The sequence below is a fragment of the Fundulus heteroclitus genome, chromosome 9, assembly GCF_011125445.2.
Source record: "Fundulus heteroclitus isolate FHET01 chromosome 9, MU-UCD_Fhet_4.1, whole genome shotgun sequence".
NCBI lineage: Eukaryota > Metazoa > Chordata > Actinopteri > Cyprinodontiformes > Fundulidae > Fundulus > Fundulus heteroclitus.
In genome coordinates, this window is record NC_046369.1 from 7,128,285 (window position 1) to 7,152,810 (window position 24,526).

General features: G+C 37.5%; 1 protein-coding gene across 3 annotated transcripts in view; it reads right to left on the reverse strand.

The window, feature by feature from the left end:
- Positions 1-24,526, reverse strand: part of pde4ba (phosphodiesterase 4B, cAMP-specific a) — a 220,438-nt gene that overhangs the window by 55,907 nt on the left and 140,005 nt on the right. For all 3 annotated transcript variants that reach the window (XM_036140926.1, XM_036140927.1, XM_036140925.1), the window contains 4 exons: positions 17,866-18,060; positions 15,064-15,100; positions 14,727-14,797; positions 12,491-12,543 (listed from right to left, as the gene is read on the reverse strand). In XM_036140926.1, coding sequence (XP_035996819.1) covers positions 12,491-12,543; positions 14,727-14,797; positions 15,064-15,100; positions 17,866-18,060 — 356 coding nt within the window. The remainder of the gene's footprint in view (positions 1-12,490; positions 12,544-14,726; positions 14,798-15,063; positions 15,101-17,865; positions 18,061-24,526) is intronic.

A 24,526-nucleotide genomic window follows, 5' to 3' on the forward strand; every position in this document is an offset into this window, starting at 1 on the left:
GTCGTTTATGAAGCTTAAGCTAAAACACCTCGAGTGCAGTAATCCGATGCCTGCACTCCTCCGTTAAGTAGTGTGTTGTGCATTAAAGTCGATAGCAATTACATAACAAACGATGGCAGATGAAACTGAAACACTACCAAAAATTTTGTTAAACGATTCAAACTAATTATTTGATTCCCAAAAGCCCACTTCAGCCTACTATGATAGAAAACTATGCTACTTTGATGAGCACATTAAAGCAGAGGGCTAAAGCCTTGAAATGGCACACTTGGGTGGCAGCCGTAGTTACTGGAGCCTTAAGTTCTTCAGGTATACGTTTCAAATAACGCCCTATAATGGAGGCTTCACAAATGCATCCATACAAAAAAAAATAAAAATAGGCCTGCATACAACTTTCAGGAAGATCTACTTCCAACCTACACAGAGAAATATGTTTGGTTTCCAGAAAAGTGGCCCGCATGTTTCTGACAATAACAACAAAAACACTAATAGCACATATAGGGCCTGATTTTCAAAGATTCCGACCAATGACCGCTAATTTGCGTTGAGAGAAAGTGATGGTTGCATCACTCCGTATGCAACCAGAGTGAGCTACTGACGTATTAAAAAAAAAAAACAGGTCAAATAACGTGACTATGCACCTTTGAATGTTGCCTTAGAGACAATAATAAATATTCTTTAAAATAAAGAAAAAAGGTTTTGTCAGCAAACGTTGTGCAAAACAGAAGAAAAACTTTTATGACTCACTTTCATAATAAAATATTGCACTAGAGGCTTGTTTTTTCTTCATGGAGAAGACATACGGTAAAGGACCTCAGGCCGGAATCAAACCCGGGTCAGCCACGTCAAAGACTAAGGCCTCCATACATGGGTCGTGCTCACCCCATTTATCCCTGTTTATCATTATTCTATCGGTTCATGTATCAGTGTCGGTGGACATGTAAAATGCGACAGCTGAGCAGAGCTTCTCAAGCTCCTGTTGACTGAAACCTCCCTCCAGTCGTTGGAGGTAATAATGATAATAACTATTTAAAAGAAATAATGACATAAACAGGTCTGTCCACACACACAAGCGCGCAGTCAGGCCTAAGCGGCTCCCTCCCCTCCTCCTCCCCCTTCCCTCCTCTCAGCGACTCCAGTCAGTTCAGCAGCATGACAAAAACTGTTTTTCTTCTAGGGTTTAACATGTTTAAAGACTACAGGCTCTTCTTAGGTTAATATTCAGCTTTGTTTATTTACAAGCCACAATGTTTAGGATCAGGTTTGCGGTTATTACGTCTTCACATTTGCATATCCACTCCCATAAATTTGCGCGGTTTGGTCATTAGCATGTGATCTGCATATTCATGAAGGCACTTATGCTAAAAAGTTGGTTCTGCTCATTCTAGAGACCCAAATTGCTTTGCTCCTGGTTTGACACCATTGTACCAACTAGTCACTTCGTACCTGTTTTAACACGTACAAACCTTTTGAAAATCAAGCCCATAATCCCTCTAGAAAAGCTAGAGTCTGCATGTGGAAATGCAGGTGAGAGCCTTACAAACCATACTTTGCTAAATAATTTTGCTACGTTAAAGGATTGCTTAATTTGGTCCTTATTTTGTGCTTTCAGAAAAGTGCGCTTCAGATTTGCCTTTCTTAGGTCAGTTGGATGGAGTGGAGTGAGCTCTACACATTCTTGCAGCAAATAGACACTCCTTATAGAGAAATTTATTAGATTTATTGGATTTTATTATTATTAAACTTTGACAAAACTATAAGATGCAAAGCAGCAAGCAACCCTGTCAGAGCGAACCTTCCCAACTATCCCTAAATCCCAGGAAAAATATGCTTCTGAGGCTGACTTATCCAACAAAGTCCGGTTCAATAAAAGTGAAACACGAGGGCTGACTAAAGACTTTTAGACTGATCCACATCTTTGAGATGTTTATATTTGTTTAACATCACTTTTGCCCTCCCATCTCAAAATACCTATTGGTTTAGATGAGAGAAAACCTGTTAAACTTAAACGTGCTCACAGGTCGGCTTTTTCTATGATGCAGTTCAGTTATCTAGGAGTAGGTTCTGTTGACTATTTAATCTCAAAACTGTCAACAAACATGGACAAACTACTGACTTATGACTACATTATGATGTAAAAAGCGTTGCCTCTCAGCTCCTCAGGGTTCTTTTTTCCTGCATCTTCTGCATCATATCTTCTCCAGCACCTTTAAGTCCACTCTTCCTCCTTTCCAAAGATGACTTTTATCTCTGGTGTCCCTCCCAGCATAGCTCTCCTTCTTTCATCCCTCCTGTCCTGTCTCTCCTCTCCTGATCTCTGTGACCTCGGCAGTGCATTCCTGCACGCACTGGGTCAGTGTTTGGCGAAGGGAGTTCAGGACTGTCTAAGGCTCCTTTGAAATAACGTTTATAAGGAGACCGATGGACTGTGTATTATACGCAGGCCTTTGCTCTGTTCTCCCTGCTGGCACAGAAAGGAGTTTAAATGAAAGGCATTTATCATCTTCCAGTGACTTATTTACTATGGCAATAGGTGTTTTTACCTTAAATCCTACAGAACTTGCAAATCTGTTTTGGGTTCAGCTGTGGACAGTCTTGCTCCTTAAAACCGAGGTTCGTTGCAAGTTTAATCAGATTTCAGAAGTGCAAAACTTGATGGGTTGAATTGGGAATCAGTCAACAAAAGTAAGTCAACTCCTCATTTATGTTCCAATCTAAATTACGTTGATCAGTTATGTTCAGATTTCTGAAGTAAATACACCTGCTGTTCAAATGTACTAAGATTTGTAAAGTCTATATTCTCAAAGAGAGACCATCATTCACTCTCCAAAAAAATGATTTGTCAAATTTCTTGAATCTGTTTAGTTTAATATGTTTTATTTAAGCAGAAAAGGGTCTTAATGAGATTTAAGCCTCTTAAAAAGGAACCTGACCAGGACAGCAGCAGAAAACATACAAGGCCAAAAAAACAACATATGCTTATCTTTTCATCATTTCTTATCTTTTTGCACCGATGTTGTCCAGTATGTCTGTTCTTTGTGTTGAGATTTCCCGTTTAAGCTGATGATACAGATTTCACTTAAAATATGCACATACGAATTCTGAAATGAAAAGCAAAACATGAAACAATAAAAGTTTTTTTTTTTTAATCACAATAAATCCTGCGTCCAGAATTGTTGCACTGCAACTTTTTTCCTATTGCTTAAATTTTTCCATGTTTTATCAGACCAGAACCCCAGACTTCAGTGTATTCTACTGATATTCTACATGGTAGACCAACATAAAGTAGTGCGTGATTGTTAAGTGAAAGGAGACGGATTTAAGGATCAAATCTTTTAGTTTTCCTGAACCATTCAGTTGTAGGTCTAACCGTTTCTGTCTTGAAGGTGAACCTCTGTCCAAGTCTTCAGTCTTATGCTAATTCTAGCAGGTTTTCCTTAAGTATTTCCTTCTATTTTGCTCGATTCATCGGACCAGCTTCCGTATCCCTGTTGAAGAAAAGCATCCCGCAGCATTATGCTGCTACCACCCTATTTCTCTTGGTGATGCTCTAGGCTAGTGTGCAGTTCTAGTTTTTGACCACATGTTATGTTTTTTATGCACTGGGAAAATACCCTTCTAACACATATCTGCCACGTCTTGTACACTCTTGTGGCAAACATATTTTTAAATAATTTCTTTATTGTTTCGTTTTTAAGCAATTTCTCATTGGCATTCTTCCACACAGCCATTGGGAGCATGGATTGTTCTCTTCCTGTTTATGTTGTGGAGTGATGAGTATCTCCACCGCCCTGAAGCGGTCTGCCAGGAGCAGCCATGGGACATGTTGAGCAGAATGATGCCATACGCTTGTAGCCTAAATAGACTACCCCAAGTTGGTGAGGTATGTTTGATATGTTCTGTGGCGTTGGTGAAAGATCACGAGGGACGCAGCAGCACAGCTAGAGCTGAGTGCCTGAACTGTCAATCAGGCACTTTGGCCTCACTGTCATCCACAATCTCGTTTTCAAGAGGGACATGTTGATTTCTTTGGATGTTTTATAACCTAACCCTGCTTTAAATGTCTCCAGTGTTATCTCTGACCTGTCTGCTGTGCTCTTGATCTTCATGACGTTGTTTATTCACTAATGTGCTTCAATAAAGTCCTTAGCAGAATCAATGTATTTATACTGAGATAAATTACTAACAGGTTGACTCGGCTACATTTAGTTGTACAGTACTGTACTGGATTTTACATAACTTCTATAGTTCAAAAGGGAGTAAACACATATGTTGCATATTTTCAGATTGATTTGTAACAAATATGGAAAATCATGTAGCATTTCCTTTCCACCTCATGATTTTAAACTACTTTGTGACAAAATGTAAAAAAAATTAGAAGTACTTTTGCAAGGGACTTCATAAGGAAAAAGTAACTAATTTATATTTCACCTTAAACCAGCAAAACGCGTCAAAAATATGTCGTAAACCCTTGGACTGGGCCAGAGTTCACCAACCATTGTCAGTTCAAGCAGCCAATTTAGCCCTCCTCAAAAAATAAATAGAAAATGTGTATAGAGCCTCCATACCCATGTAAATGTTAGACAAAATCTAAGTTATCACCTTTTTTAAATATCTACTATTTAAATGTGTCTTTTTTTTTTTTTTTTAAATAATTTATTTTGTCCAGGTTGTAGAACAAAGAAAGCAAACAAACAAACAAACAAGGGGGAAATGCTCCAACTGGAGTAGAACAAAGTTAATTTGGTTATCTTAACATTTTTAGTAAGGTAAAAATAAAAAGAAAACCTAAATATAACGTAATTTATATTGTTTTCAGCATAATGACATTAATAGAAGAAAAGAAGTTAGTTCATTTTCTGCTTATGTCCATATTTTATGAAAATTTATCAAAATATTTATCTACGCAAGAACTTGAAAGATACTAAACGAGAACGAGCAAGACAGTTGATCAATGACTACCAGCTACTTTATGCAACTTTGTTTCACACAAATGTTTTAGGTTTTCTGTTGTTTGTGCCTCCACTCAGAGCATGTGATGTCAACCTATTTGGAGCCATAATCTTTTATTTTAATCATTTTGTACTTAAAAAAGTTGCCAGTTTCTCTAAGGTTTTTGAGATCATGCGACAGATGTAAATCCAATGTTGTTGTTTTTTTATCCTTTGGCTTAAAAAAAATCCATAGTGACTGAGCACCTTTTAGAGATAAAGCAAATGCAATTTATTACAACCAGACAATAACAAAGGACGGCTTCCTTTTGGGAAGATGTCATTAGGGCCAGCTGGCCAACAATGAAAACACCTACACAATGGAGGGACACAGTGGAATTAAGGAGACAACTCGCTGACCCCTCTCCACATTACCAGTCAGTTAACTGCGCACACACGCAGACACACGAGCGCTTAGAGATGTGGATATGACAAAGGTCCGGTGAGTTCCACGGCCTTTTACATCACATATATCCTGGATGACAGCATTTGGCTGCATTGATCAACATGGCCAGGAAGTCAGGCCATGCCCTTGGTGGGATTCTCACAGCTAAACGCTGCAGGAATGGCCAAAATATTTCCTGCCTACGTTGCTGCGACAACCAAACAGCTGGTCCGGGACTGTGATGCTCCGTCGTGTGGAAATGTTGAGGCCGTGTGCAAGCAGACCTTACTAACCTGTCTGCGAATCTGAAAGGATGATGGTGATAATTCTTGGCGTCATTATCGTGCCTTGCCAATTAGTAAATGTCAATGAACTGCAATGCAAAAACAAAGTTACGATTTCCTGTGCTACAACATGTTTTCTTTACAAATACCTGATGTCTGACAGACATCGCGTATGAAACATCTACGTTCGTAACTTGTTTACGACTGATAATCTGTGGCATTTATCTTTGGAGAAAAAACAGTGCTGTAGTTTTCCTCTCCTGCGTACTAGTGCAACACTGCTGATGAGAAAGTCGCTGGCCATAACTGATGGCTGATAATACTCAGTGATAAGGTTTTTAACATGTGGCCTGACATCATTGTACATTGTGCTCTGAGCTTTTATAATGAAACTTTAGTACACAATGTATTGGAAAGACAAAGCACTCTCTGGGTATTTCCACTCATGATAAACTGAATAGAAATCTTATATGTGAAAGTTGATACATGGTTGTCCCAGGTTTGAAAAGATGCCCTTGACAGGCACATTTTAACTGGCTGACAAACCACCAGCACCACTGAAATTGTGGGAAATAGGAAACTTCCAACCATCTGTTGTAATTCAGATTTGATTCTCTTTGAAACTCAGAAATTACCACATGTTTAGGATTTATTGGCTAAAGTCAGGGCTTCTTCTGTCTGCTTTAAAATTGCTCTTCATCGTTCAATAAAGATGTTTGATTCAAAGCTATGGGATAATAATAATAATAAAGTATCATAACACAAATAAATAATTGTCATTCAAGTCTATCCTATCTTACTACTGGTAGAAAGCAGTCAATCTGGTCAGCTCAAAACAGAAACAGGCATACCACGCAAACAAGTTGGTTACCTACATGTGCCAGGGAAGTTTTGCTCCACTAAAAGGATATCTTAAGACGGTATCCTAAATACACGATTGACTTTATGAAATCCTGACTCAATACAGCCTCAAAGTAGGAAAGCCTCAATGTAACAGTAACCTGTGCTTACATGACCTTTAATAATGTTCATTATTTGTATGTCATGGGCGTGCCACCATGGCACCTGGGGACAGGAACAAGTTTGTTTTTGTTTGGGGTTTGTTGCTCACATTTTCAATTTAATCTGAGTTATTAAACAAAGAATTTTTTTTTTTCTAGCCAAAAAAAAACTGATCCAACCACAACAAGAGGCTGACTTTGTGGAGAGAACAGACCATGCACACAAAAAAAAAAAACACAGATGTGCTCACCCAGGAGTACTTTCTAAGTTAAAGAAAATGTAAATAATTAATGGCTGCAAAACAAAAATTAAGAAAGTGGGTCAATTTTTACCAACATAAATATAGTGCCCTCCACATTAGCTGGCATGAGTGGTGAACTGCTAATAATGTGTAGAAAGCTTGACATAAATGTATACTATTGCAAAAGCATAACTTAACACTGAAAACCTGCAACAGTGAGTTTTGAACAGCTACTATCTTCCCCATTGTCCATACTGGAGAGACCAACTTAGGGCTACACCAGCCTGGTTTGTCACAGTTTGTAAATATTGCTTTGAATGCTTATTTTGTATAGAATCCTCCTTTTTTTTCCTTTTTTTATTATAATGATGAAGAAACATTTGCCTCACTTGAATTCATTACGACTTTGGTTTTCCCATTTTGAAAAGTAGCTAAAGAAATGGGTCTGTGTGATGATATATTTATAATAATTGGTGAGAGTATATGTGGGAAGTGGTGTATGTATAAAATGCATTCTCAGCTGCAATAGGCCCAGTCAAACTGGAATTTTCTGTTTTATTTGCTGCTTAAATGCACATTACTCTTAAAGTTCACCTGCTTTAACTGTGACTAAAGTTATATTTCATATTGTACAATAAATACACTAAAAGGGAGAAACAGATTCAGCTGCACATGTTTCAGGGTTGTGTACTGCAGATACTTTTGGATTACATATATCACCTTTTATATTGTCAAGTCTGTTTGTGCGGTGTGTGGACAACGACAATAGGCCTTTGTCTTTCTGCATCCTATTTTTCCCCCCAATGCGCTGACACATGCACACCTCCCCTTGCCTCCGTCAAGTTACAACAGCTGAGAGACAGCAAAACAGGAACAATCTGATATTCTCTTCCTGCCTCATATTTCCTGGCCTAGCACCTCCCGCAGCAGAAAAAAAAAAAAAAAAAAAAAAAAACAGAGATGAATGAAAAGAAGAAAAAGCAAAAACAAAGGCGGGAATAAATTAGAGCGGAGAGGACAGAGGCGGGGAGGAAAACCAGGGGGGAGGTGGGTAGGTTATTGGAGGGTGAGGGGGGGTATTGAGTCTATTGTAAATTTGTGTGCGTTTGTTTTATGTGGGATGACTGCCGTGAGGATGTGGTCTGAGATGATGAGTACTGAATGAAATCGAGCCTGGGCGGAAAATGTGTGAGTGTGGGTTTGAGGGAAACGATATCTAACATAAAGAAAGCTATATCATAATCCTAATTCTTTGCCTTCATTTGTAAAAAAAATTAAATAAATGCAAACATGTGTTAAGAAATACAAATGTATGATCAAAATTTAACATTTTTTTTTGTATAAAATGCATCATTATTGTTAAAACTGTCAGAATATGGTCAGATAATGCTATTCCTATGCTTCAAGACCATTTCCAGCTCACAGAGTGGGATGTACTTAAAGGGCAGGGCACTAACGCAAGTGACTATTTGTAAGAATACACCAGACCTATTATAAATACATCAATTTCTGTGTGGGAAATGTTACTTTATGGACACAAGTTTAGATGACACAAAGTGTAAAACAACTAATCCTAGCTAAGAATGAATTTCAGAAGGGTATGAAAACTGCTAAGTTACACAACAAAAGGTGTATTGAACCTAACTTTTCTAGCTCCAAAACCCCAAAGCAGGTGTGGGGGGGCATCCAGTCCATCATGGACTATAAGAGCAGACCTACATCTATCTTAAACTACGTTCGTGTCCATTTTGAGGGCAACACAGAGCTTCCACTGCCTTCCCTCCCTTCTGACACTGCCCTAGTCCTCAGCACACACAAGGTGAGACTCGCCCTCCGCAGCATTAACACAACGAAGGCTGACGGACCAAACGGAGTACTAGGCTGGGTCTCACAAGGCTGTGCAGCTGAGTTAGTGGACATTTACATGTCAGTCTACATTGTCAACAGTACAGGGTGTTGGTGTTGGCCAACTCTCTCACACAGTAACGTCACTCTGAACATCAAGAAAATCAAGGAAATTATTGTGGATTTCCACAGGAATAGACAAAACCAGTCTCCATTAGCAGTGAGGTGGGTGAGAGTGTCCAACTCTAAAAACCTGGGAGTAGCCCTTTTGGATCTGTCTAGGAGCATTAACACCTCCTCCTCTGTAGGGAAAGCACAGCAATGCCTGTACTATCTGAGGAAGTTGAGGGGTGCTCGAATCCCAAAGCAGCTAAATTTTTATAACCGTGCCATCAGCAGTGTATTGACTCATGGACTTTTTGTGTAGTTTTCCAGATGCACTACTGTTAATCAGCAGGGAGTCCAGTGGATGATAAAAACAGCAAACATCCAAATTTTTTGCCAAAACATCCAAATATGCATTTCCTCCACACAAGGTAAAATGAATAAATAAATCTAACTGCCTTCTTTTAGCGAGCTGACTAGCAGAGCTCAGTAACAGGTGGGGAACGCAGTCCCAAAGTCACCCATGTTCCACCGAGTAGGAGAAAACACCAGTCAGTCTGACACTTTCTTTGGATCTTCTCAAAAGGACTTTAAATTGCAGGAAGGGTGTAAAAATATACATTTTTGCAGTTTTAAAACTAAACCTTTTTAGAACTTTGGTGCACCTTGAAACTGGTGATCGAATAAGAGAAAAACAAAATTAAAAACATTGGGAAAAAGTGTAATTAAAGACGAATGCTGCAAAGCTGTACAAAAGCAAACAGGATGGCTTTTAATAGGCTTTCTGGAAGAAAAGACGGCCTGTGCATGCTCAAGAGTTTGCAACATTTATTGGGCTAGGAGGAATAAAAAAACAGTGTTTATGGTAGTAATGGGACAAATGCAACTTAACTCTAAGGTTAATGAGTGTGTTTCTAAGTTTTTGCAGCATAGACGCGATGTAGGCCTGCAGACAGCAGTTATTAGTTTGGGGATTTGCATACCATTAGTTGTTTCCAGTCGTGATCAATAAATATATATAAAATAAATGAGGAAAAAATGTGAAAGCAAGCCAAACATACAGGAAAAAAATAAAGTATCCCTATTGCACAAGTACGAACCAAGCTTCAGCAATAACACTCCCAATCATAGTAAATATAGGTCAGATACATAACATTGAGCTGCTTCATAAGGTATATTTTCTTAGCACAAGCAGACACACACACACACTCATGCATAATTTCTTCTAGTTTAACTCATGAGCACCTGATGAGCTGCGGTTCTGAAGGAGGAAGTGAAAACTCAGTCCATCTGCTTTAACAGGAAGTCAACAGAAGCCACATACAGGCGTGCTGACGTCAATTAGAACCACAGGAACACCTCCCCTTACACACGCACACACACACACACACACGGTTCACATTACTCAGAAATGATGCATATATGCCCTGATAGACTCATCCAAATCAGACCTCACATCAGTCCGAAGTTGCAACACGGTTTGAGGCAAAGTTTAAACAGTTTAAAACAATAAAATATGTTTATATGTTGCTACAAAGCGACAACTAACTATATCACACAAACAAACTCAAGCATACCAAATGAGTGGCACCTTTTGGGTTAAAAACCAAAGCTGTTTGACTGAAACTAATCTTCAAAGAAATATTTAACGAAACTGAAATTCTAAATACAAAAACACTCTAAATGACGGCAGAAGTTGAACGATAAATGTTACAGGAGCCAGAGTAAAGGAAAGCGAGGATAACAGAACTAACCTTTGATAAATTGCCCAACACTGTAGTTTCGCTTGTTCTACTTTCTCCCCATGTTTGACCCAAATGGGTTTGGTTTCAGACATTTTATTTGATGGTTTAAATGTTCGCTGTTCTCAGTTTCACCATTTGTCATTTTGTTCTTTACGAATAAACATGTTTACTGTTCTTGTTCTTTTACACATGACCTGACCTCAAAGTGCAAAACATGAAAATCCTGTATGTGTGAAGCAGAAGACCTCAAGAGGCATTCATGCATGACAACAGTTAATTATCTTTTTACTAGTTTTTAAGCTGTTTTTGAAACGAATATCCTGTATTTTAGCAACACAGAAAAACAGCATTATCAAGTGACAGTGTGTGAAAAATATTAGTAATGTATTTTTTATGCAAAGCTGCTATCATGGCCGAACATTATTTTGTCAGTAAAAAGATATTTTTTAGATTGTATGTTTTTTGGGGCATGTTTGCTGACATCAGCTCTAATATTGAAAAAAAAAATCAGAATTTTTGGTCTACACTAAAATTTTTGTTGTTTTTTTTTTCTTAACATTTTTAACAAACCAAACAACTCCAGTATGCAGACACCCCTCTGGCTGCAGCATGCAGGGTTACCCGTCTGTGTCTGTTGGTCACACACGTTTGGGTCGGGTCGGTCTGAGCTACAGTTTTAGAGCATCGGGTTTATTCTTTCCTGTGTAGAAGCATTTCAAAGCTCCTAAAGGCAAAAGTGGTTCAAAGTGTGAAAGAGCTTCAGGTAAAGTGAGAGAGCAAATGACAGATTGGAGGCTCTTAAGTTTTATTGAGCTCAACAGTAACACAAGCGCTGTGCCTGACAAGCAACTATGTGTTACATAAATCCTACTGAAACCAGAAATACTGAGGAATACATATCCATCATCTGTAAGTTACATGGAAATGAGTCTTATTCTCATTATTACATAATAAGTAAATCGTTTTGCATAAACCTATAGTTCTTCCTTTGGAGATACACTCAGGACTCCTTTTTGTTTATTTTCAGCTTAGTTTTATCGTATTTGATACACAGAATATTTTCTCTAAACATAAAAAAATAAAAGCTTCATTTTATTTATTCTTGTTAAGTAAAGAGGTGCCACTTTATATGTACAATACGCTTGCTTTCCAAACTGTAGTTTGCACGTTTATGCAAAATCAGAATTATTTTGCTTTCACTATTAACGAAAACTAAAATTCTGCAAAATGTGGTTTTGATCGGAATGGCTGATTTTCTCTGGGCACAGGAGGCTCAAAATAAAGCAGAGCTTCTTTAAAACGTGGACTTTCTATACACACCAACACTGTACCGGAGTGTTTAGGAAGCCCTCTGGGATGGACCACAGATTCTCCCACACGTCTCACAGGCCCACACACACACACACACACACACACACACACACACACATACACACCACAGCACAGAAACACTCACACTGCTGCTTGAAGTCAAACGTGATGAAAGACGAGCGGAAAGTTTTGCTCTTATCTTGGAGTGAGCCCCTGTAGCACACCCAGCTGTGTGTGTGTGTGTGTGTGTGTGTGTGTGTGTGTGAGAGATCTTATGTGCATAGGCGCTTTTTTTGTTTTATTTTTTTTAAGAATTATTTCTAAGCTGCCTGTTAAATTGCGTTTCAACAATGTTAATGAGTTTGATGACAATCCAGTCTAGACCACAGCGAAGGAACTGCAGACAGACGGCTAAAGAGTGAAAGCCGGCACGTAGGCAAGTTCAAGATAAAAAAGACAAGGCAAAGAAAGAAGTAAGGGATGGAGGGGGGTTACAGGAAGGATAAATCATTTGTGTTAAATTGTCCAAGCCAGATGTGAACCCTTCACAGAAGCCAGACATGTCGCAGGACATTTCTTACCTGGCAGACAAACTCTAGTGATGGGAGGCTGAGTTGTTGCTGCCGGAGACCTCCTGGTTGAACAAAATTAAGAGGAAAAAAAAAACTGATGTTACAAAATAAAATATGCACAGTATTATCCAAAATATAGTTATCTATCCTGGGTATATTTTTGTCAAAATTGAGAATTGTTACACTATGACGGACAGAAAACCCTGAAGCCAAACCCCGTTTACATTAGCTTTGCTCAAAGATTAGAAACAAAAAGGGAACTATGGCTTGATGTAAAAAAAAAAAAAAAAAAAAAAGATTTTATAATTTTATATTTTGCTCTCCCAATAACTAAATGTTTTTGGTATACACATTAAACAAGAAACAACTTTAAAATGTTTAAAAACCGAATGATCAAGCAGATTTTTTCATGTAGCCATGGCACCAGTTTCTCTAACATAGTCCTTCCTGAAACCTGCTGTGAAGGATGCTTTTTTTTTTTGAAGTAGCAGCAAATCATGGTACTGTCTCAGGACAGATGAGCCATGTTTTTCCTTGCCAAATAATTGCCTGACCATCTTTGACTGAAGGTTCAGTGCTCTATGCAACATCTAAGGGTGCCCCCAAATGGTCAAATAAGTACTAGCTCAACTGCTTAAAAATAGTAGTCATCTTCTGCACAGTTTTTGAGTTTCTCAGTATTCTGCATGCCGAGGCGAGTGAATCTTCAATGGTGCAGACAGAACATCTGCATCTCCTTAATTTAGCTGCTTCAGTGTTATGCATGCAGAAGCAATGCTGTGATGTTATCTACTTAAAGCCGTGCATTTTAAAAGGAAGGGTTCAGTAAAATTACACAATTAGATAAAAAGAGAAACACAAGATGAAAATTGCCTAACTCCTAAAGAAAGGAGTAAAAGACAGAAGAGAATGTATGTGCATCTCTTATGTGAAGGTGGCTGCACTGGAAACAGAACACATTATAAAGAGTAACTGTTGTGGTATAATGCTTTTTAAATGTTTCTTTGTGAGTGTTTGCTGTCAGTGAATGTGCAGGAGATGGGAGTATCAGCAGTATTTGGGAAAAAATAAAGATACTCAGTAAAGTGAAACGGGTGTAAGCGAAAAATAAAACAGCCTTGCTAACTAGAGCAACTGTCAGTATGGTCGATGCAGCGTAGCTCATTGCAAAAAACAATAAACCATTTTAGTAACGAGGGGGAAAAAAGGCACATTTGAAGTAACACATGAGTATGCATATCTAATGTGATTACATGTGAGTTTCATGTTGTGGAGGAATACAAAAAAAAAACAGTAAATCCTGCATCAAAGCTTCAGTGTTAAGAGTTTATAAAGAGTTTGCATATTAAAATATTTGTCTATGTCTGTGCACATGCCCTTGTGTCCAGTTCTTGACTGTCGTCTGTGCAGGAGAGTCAGAGCTGAATGTAGGTCAGACAGCCTTCAGGTAGTCAGGTCTCCATACCAACTCTTAATCCAGTCTTTGCTGGAGCAGCCGGCTCCTAGCTCTGCATGTGTGAAATATGCACACATGCAGGAACCCTCAGCGAGGACGGAACATAATAATGTGGTGTACAAGAAAATATGGCTCTGCAGACCCACGTGTAACGTGAGTGACTGCTGCTCCGCATATTTTTATTTCTAGTCCAGATTTTTACAGGCTTTTCTGACACTTAAATGCAACCAATAGGTGACTTTAAATTATACATTTCATCTGTGTGGGGCTTTGTTTGTTTTAGAACAACAGAGCAGCTGCTTGTGAATCAGCATTTCTTCTCAAAAATGAGAGATAATTTGCAGAAGAAGAATCAGCTGCAATTATCAAATTTTTACTGTGAAATGTTTAAAAATTGTTGTCAATGGTGTGAATGCGTGCATTTTTGTGTATGTATGAGAACTGCTGATAGTCTGACTGCTGCACTAGTTCGTCTCAGCTGACTGGTAGAAACAGACATGACGTCACATGTCCAACCTCAATTTGATTTACAGCTCAATACTGACACCATGTGGAAAATTAATGGCATTACAGAATCTTTATAAAAAATACAATACGTTATTTTCAGTCTTTGTTAATTTAAAATAAAATAAAAACTTTTATACAACTTGACTTGATTTCAGGTTGCTCAACAGTATTTTTTCCAAGGTTGTCAACAATTGTGGATTAATCCTCCAAGCAGACGTAAAAAGCCCAAAAAAGTCATCCAAAAAAAAGTTTGATTTCTGGTCTTGACTTTGAGCGACTTACTTGCTGGAGGCACACTGGACATTAGTCAAAACGGTGAAGTTATTCCTTACACTTCGAAGGCTTGCCAAAACCTGCAAAGGAAGTGAGAGAGGAGATCGGTCAGGAGCATCCTTCGTGCTTGTTAGTCTAGCAGCACTTTGAATCGTCTTGCTACAGAAAAGTGCTGCGTAAATAAACGTGCCTTGCCCAGTCATTACATTTATGCATTGCACACCTATTACATGTTTGTTTTATCTGGCTGTAGAGCATGGTTCAGTAATCATGTCGCTCATTATTTATCCATGGGGATAGAAGAGAAAACAGGAAGAGTCCAAAGAGCAGACAATGAGGTGTTTACCTGAGCAAATGGAGTCACAATCAGGTCATCGCCATGTCTGCATGGGCAGAAAAACAGTCAGGGAAATTATCAAAAGCAATAAGCACCGAATATCAAATTAATATTACAAAGTGAAGCATCTGTTTGACAAGCTGAAGTCACCTGGTACCTAAAATATCCCTGACTAAATCTGGACAAAAAAAACAAATTAGTACTATTTTCCTTTATGTCAATAATGCGGAAATCTTTAGCGGTAGCATAGGCTTTTAACAAACCTGTCAGTAAATATTTAGTTCATATATCAGTTTACTAGTGGAATTACAAACCGTAGAAATTGTACAACTGCTAAAATCAAATGTGATTTTGGCTTAGTAAAAACTTTGTTTAGTTTCGGTGGCACACACTGACACTACAGTGGCACTTAGACAAGAATCACATTCTTTGACACTTCTAAATGAGAAACTAATCAGAGAGAGTTTGATGCAATATCATTTCACATTAGGAATGTAAAACGTCAACGCAACAGGCAACTACTTATTTTTAGCCTGCTGGTATTCTAAAGGAGATGGTTATTGTTATCTTTAGTGTTGGTTAGGTTAATATTAGTACTTATATTTATAGTCATATTTTGGACAATGGTGATCTTTAAGTCTGAGCTTTAGGCAAAGCTCATTATGACCCCTGCAGTTCATGGGTGTAATCACAGTAAAGAATACACACTTCATATGCAGAATGGTCAAAAGAGAAAGCAGAGGGGATGTGTTGATTTTATTTAAGCTTAGCAACATATTTTCATTTGACCAAAACTAGTGCTGTGCTTCATGGAATGGATACGTAAAGGTTATTTAAACTTATTTCATGATGGCAGGTGAACAAATTCATACCATTGTCTGTGAAATGTCAAACTTTTATTCAACTTCTGTTCTCTTTGCCGCTCTCTGTATGCTGCGGGAATAGCCTAAAAGCACCAGTGTCAAGGGATCTGCAAAACTGGATACTTTACAATCCAATATTTTAGATGCAATCATGCAGTGACAGAGAAACTTTAATTGGTGAAGTTAGCAACTTCAAAAGCTGATAGTACTGTATGACTGGGGTGTGGTAAGTAGTAAGACACCCTCCTAATGATTGAATGCAGGAGTTCCAGTCACGTCCATGGACAGAGAAGTAGAAAATCCAGCATTTAAGTTTGCGAAATTCATTGAAAGTCACAGTCAGGACCTCTATGAATTCCAGTGGGCTACTGTGCCTCCCATCAAGGTGTGGGAAGTCAGCAGTTCTATGAAATGTCCTTGGTACAAAAACTTCCAATATCACCCCTTTGTGTCATTAAAAATAGAAGCTGTTGAGACCAGCAGAAACTTGGCTATAGAGGGGTAGGTCACATTAAATTACAACGTTGAGCCTGAGCAGAGCGTGCAGTCGTCACCAAGTGTCTCCAGAGTCAACTGCTACAGCCCTCCAGATTAGCCCAAGAACAGAGCAAAGATAGCATCATGAAACAGGTCTCCATGGGCATGCAGCTGTACCCAAGCCTTACATGACAAATGTTGGATGCAGGGGGAGTGAAGCTAACGCCACCATTGGAATCTAAAGGAGACACATCCTCTTAAGTGACGGATCAGGCCTCTCTATCTGCCAACGGGCTAATCTGTCTTTGGTAGTTACCCACAGAACGGTACGGTACTTGCTTGACTGCAATGTGATGAGTGCAAAGTTTGGTGGAGACGGGATTACGGTGTGAGGCTGTCTTTAATTGGGGATACCTGCCGTATAAAGCGCACTGCTTGTGGGATATTTGAAGACTAATGGGGATTGGGGATAGCTGTTTGGTTCCAGTGAAAGAAACCAAGACATTATGAATATTTTCTTGCTCCTGTCTATAGAGTAACAGTCTAGGGATGGCTACTTCCTTTGCCAACATGAATGCACACTAGTGCACAAAGCAGGTTCCATAAAGACGTTGATGGGAGGAAGTTGGTGACGAGGATTTAGACTAACCTGCACAGAGCCCTGACCTCAAACTGAAAGAACACTTTTAGAAGGAATAGCGGTGCAGACTGTAAGCCAGGCCTTGTCGACCAACATCAGAGCCTGACGTCACAAATGCTCTCCTAGAATAATGGTCAAATACTCCCATAAATGCACTTCTAAACCTTGTGGAAAGCCTTCCCAGTAGAGATATAGCTGTTAGAGCCCAAGGATGAGCAAACACTGTAAGGACACGATTGAGGTTCACGTGTGCATAAAGAAAAACATCAATAGTGAATATAGTGAGTATAACATAGTGAGTATATATATATATATATATATATATATATATATATATATATATATATATATATATATATATATATATATATATATATACATATATACACATATATATATAAAAATAAAGACAAAAATAAAGGTTTCATTTCCTTTTTTAAATGGAAAAAAATAAGCTTTCTGTAACACAATATTATCGTTATTGATCATAATAATTACAATATCTTTTATCCGATTGACATTTTCAAACACTAACAATATTGTGATAAAATAAAAGCCAAACCTACTACTATGATTTCCATACCTAGCTGCTTCTAAACTTTTCTTAATGGGTTGTGTTATGTTGCAGTTATTGTGGTTACAGTCACTTTGGAAATACATGTGCACTCTAACACAGAAAAGGATGATGCATCAAACAAGTAACTGGATGTTACTGCAAAAGTTAAAAATCTTTCTCCACAGTATATGATTATATTTTATTCAAAATTGTATCCATCAGTATCTGAATGCCTGGCATGGAACAATTCTCATTTGAGTTTCTTAGGAACTTACAGTTCGGAGGCGATGGAGGAGTTTCGTGACATGGACTTGGGGGAAAGCTCATAGTCGCTGTCAGAGCGATAGAGGAAGGACTCCCGCCGCTGGTTATGTCCCGGGAAGTTGGTGTGGAGCACCAGACCAGAGCCGGGGGACGCCTGGGGGTCCAAAGGGCTGCAGCCGGCAGACGGGCCATTCTCCACGTCAAAACTGAAGATAGAGCAAAGTTTCAAAGTGGTTACTATATTTCACTCATACAAATACACATATACATATATATATATATATATATATATATATATATATATATATATATATATATATATATATATATATATATATATATATATACATACATACATATATACATACATACATATATACATATATATACATATATATATATATATATACATATATATATATATATATATATATACATACATATACATACATATATATACATATATATATATACATACATATACATACATATATATATATATACATACATATACATACATATATACATACATATACATATATACATATACATATACATATACATATATATATATATACATATATATATATATACATATATATATATATATATATATATATATATATATATATATATATATATATATATACATATATATATATATATATATATATATATATATATATATATATATATTCTCATTGGGCTGGAGTTAAAACAAAAAATAACTTCATAAGAAAAATAAACACCAAACAGAGATCAGTCCTCAAAAGGAATTTTCACTGATGATTTTTTTCTAATAATAATAAATTATTATTATTATTATTATTATTATTATTATTATTATTATTATTATTATTATTATTATTATTATTATTATTATTATTATTATCATTATTATTATTATTATTAGTAGTAGTAGTAGTAGTAGTAGTAAGCACACAATTTGTTGTGCTAAATAATAATGGTGTGAATGACCAGGTTAAGAGAATAAACACATCCCTACAGATAAGCTGTGTTTGCACACTTTTACCTATTTATGTCGCTGTGTATACACACACACACACACATGAAATAACGTGACATAAGCATCCCAGGGAGGCCAAGCTGACATAAGAATGCAGGGTGTTCATTTCTTTATGAGGATTACAGAACATCAAGCCCCTACCTTCAACCTTCATGAGGAGAGTGGAGGAAAGTAGTGGGCAACTTTATAATAAGGATGTTTTTTGTTTTTTTTGTCCTGCCAAAATCTTATCAAATACTTTCTAAATAATGAATCTGTGACTTGTGATTTTTGTTAATGCACAGTTTTGAGCTTGCTGATGTCAGTCTTTTTACTCTCTCTGTTCAGTCCTCTTTGCTCCTTTTGTGTAGTAAACTCAGGTCATCAAAAAGGCTGCTGCTTTCACAACAAACACAAACATGCAGAGGGCCAACCACGTGTAAAGTACTTCCCGCGCAGCCCCATAACTCAGTCAACTTGTTAAAACGTGCTGCTTCAAAATGTTTTGCATGTTGAGAGAATGTGCGCTCGTTTTACTAAATTGTGCTCTCGTTTTACTAAATCGTGTGCACAATTTACTATATTGTGCAGCTCATTTTACTAAATTGAGCTCTCATTTTAAGCATAGTAAAACGAGGGCACAATTTATTAAACGAGTGCATTATTTACTCAAACGAGCGCACGATTTACTAAAACGAGGGCACAATTTAGTGAACATGGTTATAGAACATTGTGTGCACGATCTACTTAAACGTGGCCACAATATGTAAAACGTGCACTTAATATTGTCTTGACACATGTAAACATGAGCACGTTATAGTATATTCGAGATCTCGATCTACCAAAACGCACCCACAAATAATTAAAACCTGTGCTCGAATAAGTTTTATTAATTCGAATGCTCAATTAAATGAAAACGTGCTCACGTTTTATTAATTCAACGGCTCAATTAAAGGAAATGTGCTCAGAAATTATCACGACCTGAAAAAAAATATCACTTAAAGTGAGCTCTCCCGAGCTCCGTAGAAAAGGATTAAGGGGTAAAAATTATTTTGCAAGATATTTAAACGCATGCTGACAGAGTTATTTCTGACAGAACAGCACGATTCCTTGTTTAAAAAGCTAATGTCAAATAAATGTAAAGGCCCTTCAAATAGCAAAGAGTAATAAGAAAGAGTGCAACCTTTTTTTTTTTTTTTTTTTTTTTTAGAAAAAGTACCAAAATGTAAACCTGATTTTCATTGTGAGTAGAAAACCATTCATTTATAACAAAGGTAAGAATGTTACTAATAAAATTTGATCATTTCTACTTAGGGAACATCTATTGTTTAGAGAAAAATATGTGAATTTTCAAGAATAAAACTGGCTTTCACAAACAGAAAGGTAAAATAAATGTGTAAAGAGCTTTTTTAAGAGAAAATTTGGGGGTTTCTGATACCATTTAGATTACGAAATCGTTGAATAGGAGGAATTAATTAGTTTCGGTAAATGTAACTGAGTTAGTTTGAACACAAAGTCAAATTTTTATATAGATTAATAAGGTTCCAAATTAGCTTCAAAGCCTTAAGTTGATATATTTCAGGTACTCAGCAACAAAATCTTCATCATGATCCTATGTGGCATACACCAAGTGTCAGGCACAAACTATATTTAAAAAATGTATCTATATAATCCACAGAAAGGTGGTAGAGAAACAATGGCAGGCAAAATATTCTGCAATTTCGTAGGTAAGTTTTGGTAGTTTGCATTCCACTCAAAAACCATTCAAAAAAAGTTACTATATTTTTTTTTTTTCTGATCAAAATCACATTTACCCAGAGGTATTTTTTTTATAGATTTTTACAAACAAAATGCTTCTAGGACTTGATTGCAGACAATTCTTCAGTGATGAAGATTATCCATTTAGAAAACTAACAAAAAAACAAAACACATCCTGCAATAAATTTTTTTTAAAAGTCCTAAATAAAAAAACAAAGATAAGAACTTTACACAAGGCGTACACAACAGTTAAGTTGATGGTCAGTGTCTCTAATCGTGTTGTCAGCATCTTCTTTATTCTAACAATAGAAAAAGTTGGCACCAGTTTTTCAGTATTTGAGCCATTTTCTTTTAGCCTCCGACTCTCCGTTCTCAAACACAGCGGACCAATCACAGCAGACTTAACCATAATGCAGGAACACCTTTCTGTAACCGTAACAGTCAAGATGGTGGCTGCAACGGAGCGATGTTTCAGTTATGCCCTTTATTATGTTCTGATTGAGTTAGATATAAAAACTCAACAACTGGGGGCTCTGATGGCTAAAACAGAGCGTGTTGCTTGCGTCACATCTGTAGTTATCGGATTGGTTCTAACCCGTTTCCCCTGACCCTGCTAGTGCCGCCCTGGCCTTTGAAATGTGCCTCTACCCGCTGCTTTCCAGATTGTTATGCCGTGCTTATGGTGTAAGTCAGTCTGGCTGGCCAGGCTAGGATTTTTGGCACCCAAAACTAGATGAAATAGTACCTAGAAGGGACAGGTTCCTTGCTCCTGAGTTTGGGCTTTTTTGGTGATAAAATCAATAAGAAACACAACCCTGGCTATGTAATTGTTAGAAATCCCTATCTTTGAGGAAATAGGATGGGGAATAGGCCATTAACCAGACTGCTTTTCCATGCTCAGTTTTCTTTTTTTCCCCCCATACTTCCCCTGACCTGGAAAACGTTTAAAGCAATTTCCATACTTTCCCACACTTTTCAAGACTCTGTGTAAAATCTGATTACAGAGACTTTTGTCTGCACCATCAACACCAAGTCAAATTCATTGTAAGCGCAAACCTACTTGGCAATAAACTGATTCCGTTTCTGATCTTAAAGGTGGGGGAAAAAAAACTATTTAAGATTTCAGGGTAATGGAAATAAACACTTGATTTACAGGATCTTACACTTTGCTTTTGCAATGAATGGTCGACTGTCCTGTCCTCAGGTTAATCCGCTGCTTTGCATTACGGTCACATGTACAGACAAGGTAGCAGCGCAGCTAAGGCAATATCTTACAGGTGTTTAGTCTAGCTTTTTCTCCCCGAAGCAGACTAAGAATAAATTCACATTATTTGTGTTAATTAAAAAAAAAACTTTTACAGGGCCAAGAAATGGAACAAAGATCCATATGTCAATAAACACTTAAAGTTAAGTCCTAAACTAACACAGATAAGCATTTCTTACTGTTGCTAAAACGTCTGCTAAGAATGCTTTACTTTTTTCTTTTTTTACCATTAACAGAAACCCTGTATTTGGGATTTACCAGTGATGATTGTTCTAATATTGGAAATACAAGTAACTCCTTACATTCAAATTGTACAGAAATACTAACGGCTATTAATAGCTTTTAACAAGCTACGCTCTATTAGAGATTTACGGAAGAATGTTTTGTTTTTTTTCACCTCTGAATTAGCAGAACAGTACCTTTGCAACAATGGTCTGGGTTTCGTTTCATGAGGAAGAACTCGGTTAAGTTTTTCATGTCAGAAAGTCTCTGAAGAATCCATGGAATCCTGTTACATAGTAAACACCGCAAAGACAGAGTAGTCAAAAGAGAACTATAAAGAAAAGAAACATTTTGGCGGATAAGAAAAATGTCACAGACATGTTCACCTCCCCTGAACTTCAGGCACATTTAATCAAAAAGTTAAACGTAATTTTTGATTTTAAACGTGAGATGATCACAAAAAGTGCATAACTGAAGTGGAGGAAGAGAATATATGCTTTTTCAACAAATTAAAAACAAATGAACAACAACTAAAAACTATGGTGTGCATGTATGTCTGTTGACTACAGACTGACATGTTTGGTACATTCTTCTTCACAAAATGAGCCTGGGTTGCAGGAACTGGCAGGCAGAAGGCCTAGAGGAAGACCAAAGAGGAGATTTATGGATGAAGGGAGAAGAGGATGCAGAAGAAAGGGTCAGATGGAGACAGACGAACTGTTGTGGTGACCCCTGAAACGGAAAGGCCAAAAAGAAACAGGAAATAAATGGCAGCCTGGATTGAAAGCATTGGAACAGCAGCTTCCAGCTCTTGCCACTCATTTATACTTGGATTTATGTCTGTAAATTTTGACATGCATATACTTTAATCCAAATTATTCCATTGTATCTCTAGATGCATGTTTATGGTTGTCCTGCTGGAAGGTGACCATCTGCACCAGTCTCAAATACTTTCCAGTTTCAGGTGATTTTCTTATTTTATTTTTTTTTTTTGCTCTGTAAATAGTTCTATCCTTTTCCCCCCCATCAGGATTGATCCTCCTGTGCCTGCTGAAAAAAAGTATCCCCACAGCATGATGCTGCCACCACCCTGTCTCCTGCTAGGGACGGCGTGTTTAGGACGATGTTTTCTGCCAAACCATGTTTTGCATGTTGGCCAAAATGCTTCATTTTAGTCTGACCAGAGTAGCTTCTTCCATATGTCTGTAGTATTCACTACATCGGATGTGGCGAACCACAAACTTGATTTTCTATGACCTTCTTTCAACAATGGCTTTCTTCTTGTTGCCCTTCCACAAAGGCCGTGGAGCCACCGTGTCCCCTGAGCTGTGAGTCTCTGTAGCGACTCGACAGCTACTATGGGCCTCGAAGCCATTTATCTGATTGATGCTTTCCTTTTCTTGTCACTTGTACCACCGTTGGACTGAACAGCTGTCCGTGTGATACTAGAAACTTGGGATAATGACTTATAACCAAACTCTGTTTTAAACCTCTCCACAACTTTCTCCCTGACTTGTGTGCTGAGTTCCCTGCTCTCCGTAATGCTGCTTCCTCACTGACGTTCTCCAACAAACCTCTCAGGCCTTCACAAAAGAGCTAGAACTATACAGAGATTACAAATAAGCGGACTCTATTCTCTAATTAGGCACTTTCTCACTTAATTTGCACACCACACTTTTCAGACTTATTTGAAACCTCCTTGAATGAGTTTGAAATTGTAAAGTGACAAAACGTGAATCAGTTTAATACGTATGTATATTTTTGGAAGGCTTTTTCATGCCCCTTAATGTTTTAATTTTGACTAGATAGGCGTTCTTTACATGACAGAAACAGTAAATTAAAAAAAAAAAAATACTTAAGATTTTTTCATTAACTGTAGGCAATCCCTCTTCATCTAAAAAAAAAAAAAACATTGCAGAATCGAAAAACAACCCAGATCTTTGTTTAAATGGCTTTGTTTAGGTTTACTAATAGTTTCTCTACAAAAATAAGCTGTGAATTCCTACTGCCAAGGTTCATATGGATAAGCTTGGTAAACGCAACAGCATGTCATTTTCTTTCCCACGAACACATCTCTTCTACTCTGTTCAGACCATAAAACAGCTCTACTATAAAGCGAACATCTAAAGTTACCATTTAAGGGTCGAATCAAATAATATTACTCTCTTGTGAGTAGAATATGGCAACCTCTAGATCGCGTTGCTCCCTATGAGGGAGGCCATTGAGGAAGGCTAAATATGCGTTTTTAAAAGATCACTTAATACTTTGGCACAAGCCATTTCCAAAATTATCTCTCCTAAGATAGTAAAGCTCAGAAATGTCAAAAGTGGACATCACAAACTTCCACAATAGTTGTAAACTAAACAACTCAGTGTTCCTCTGGCCTTTTGTACATGTCTGCGCTCACGCAGGCAGCAATAAA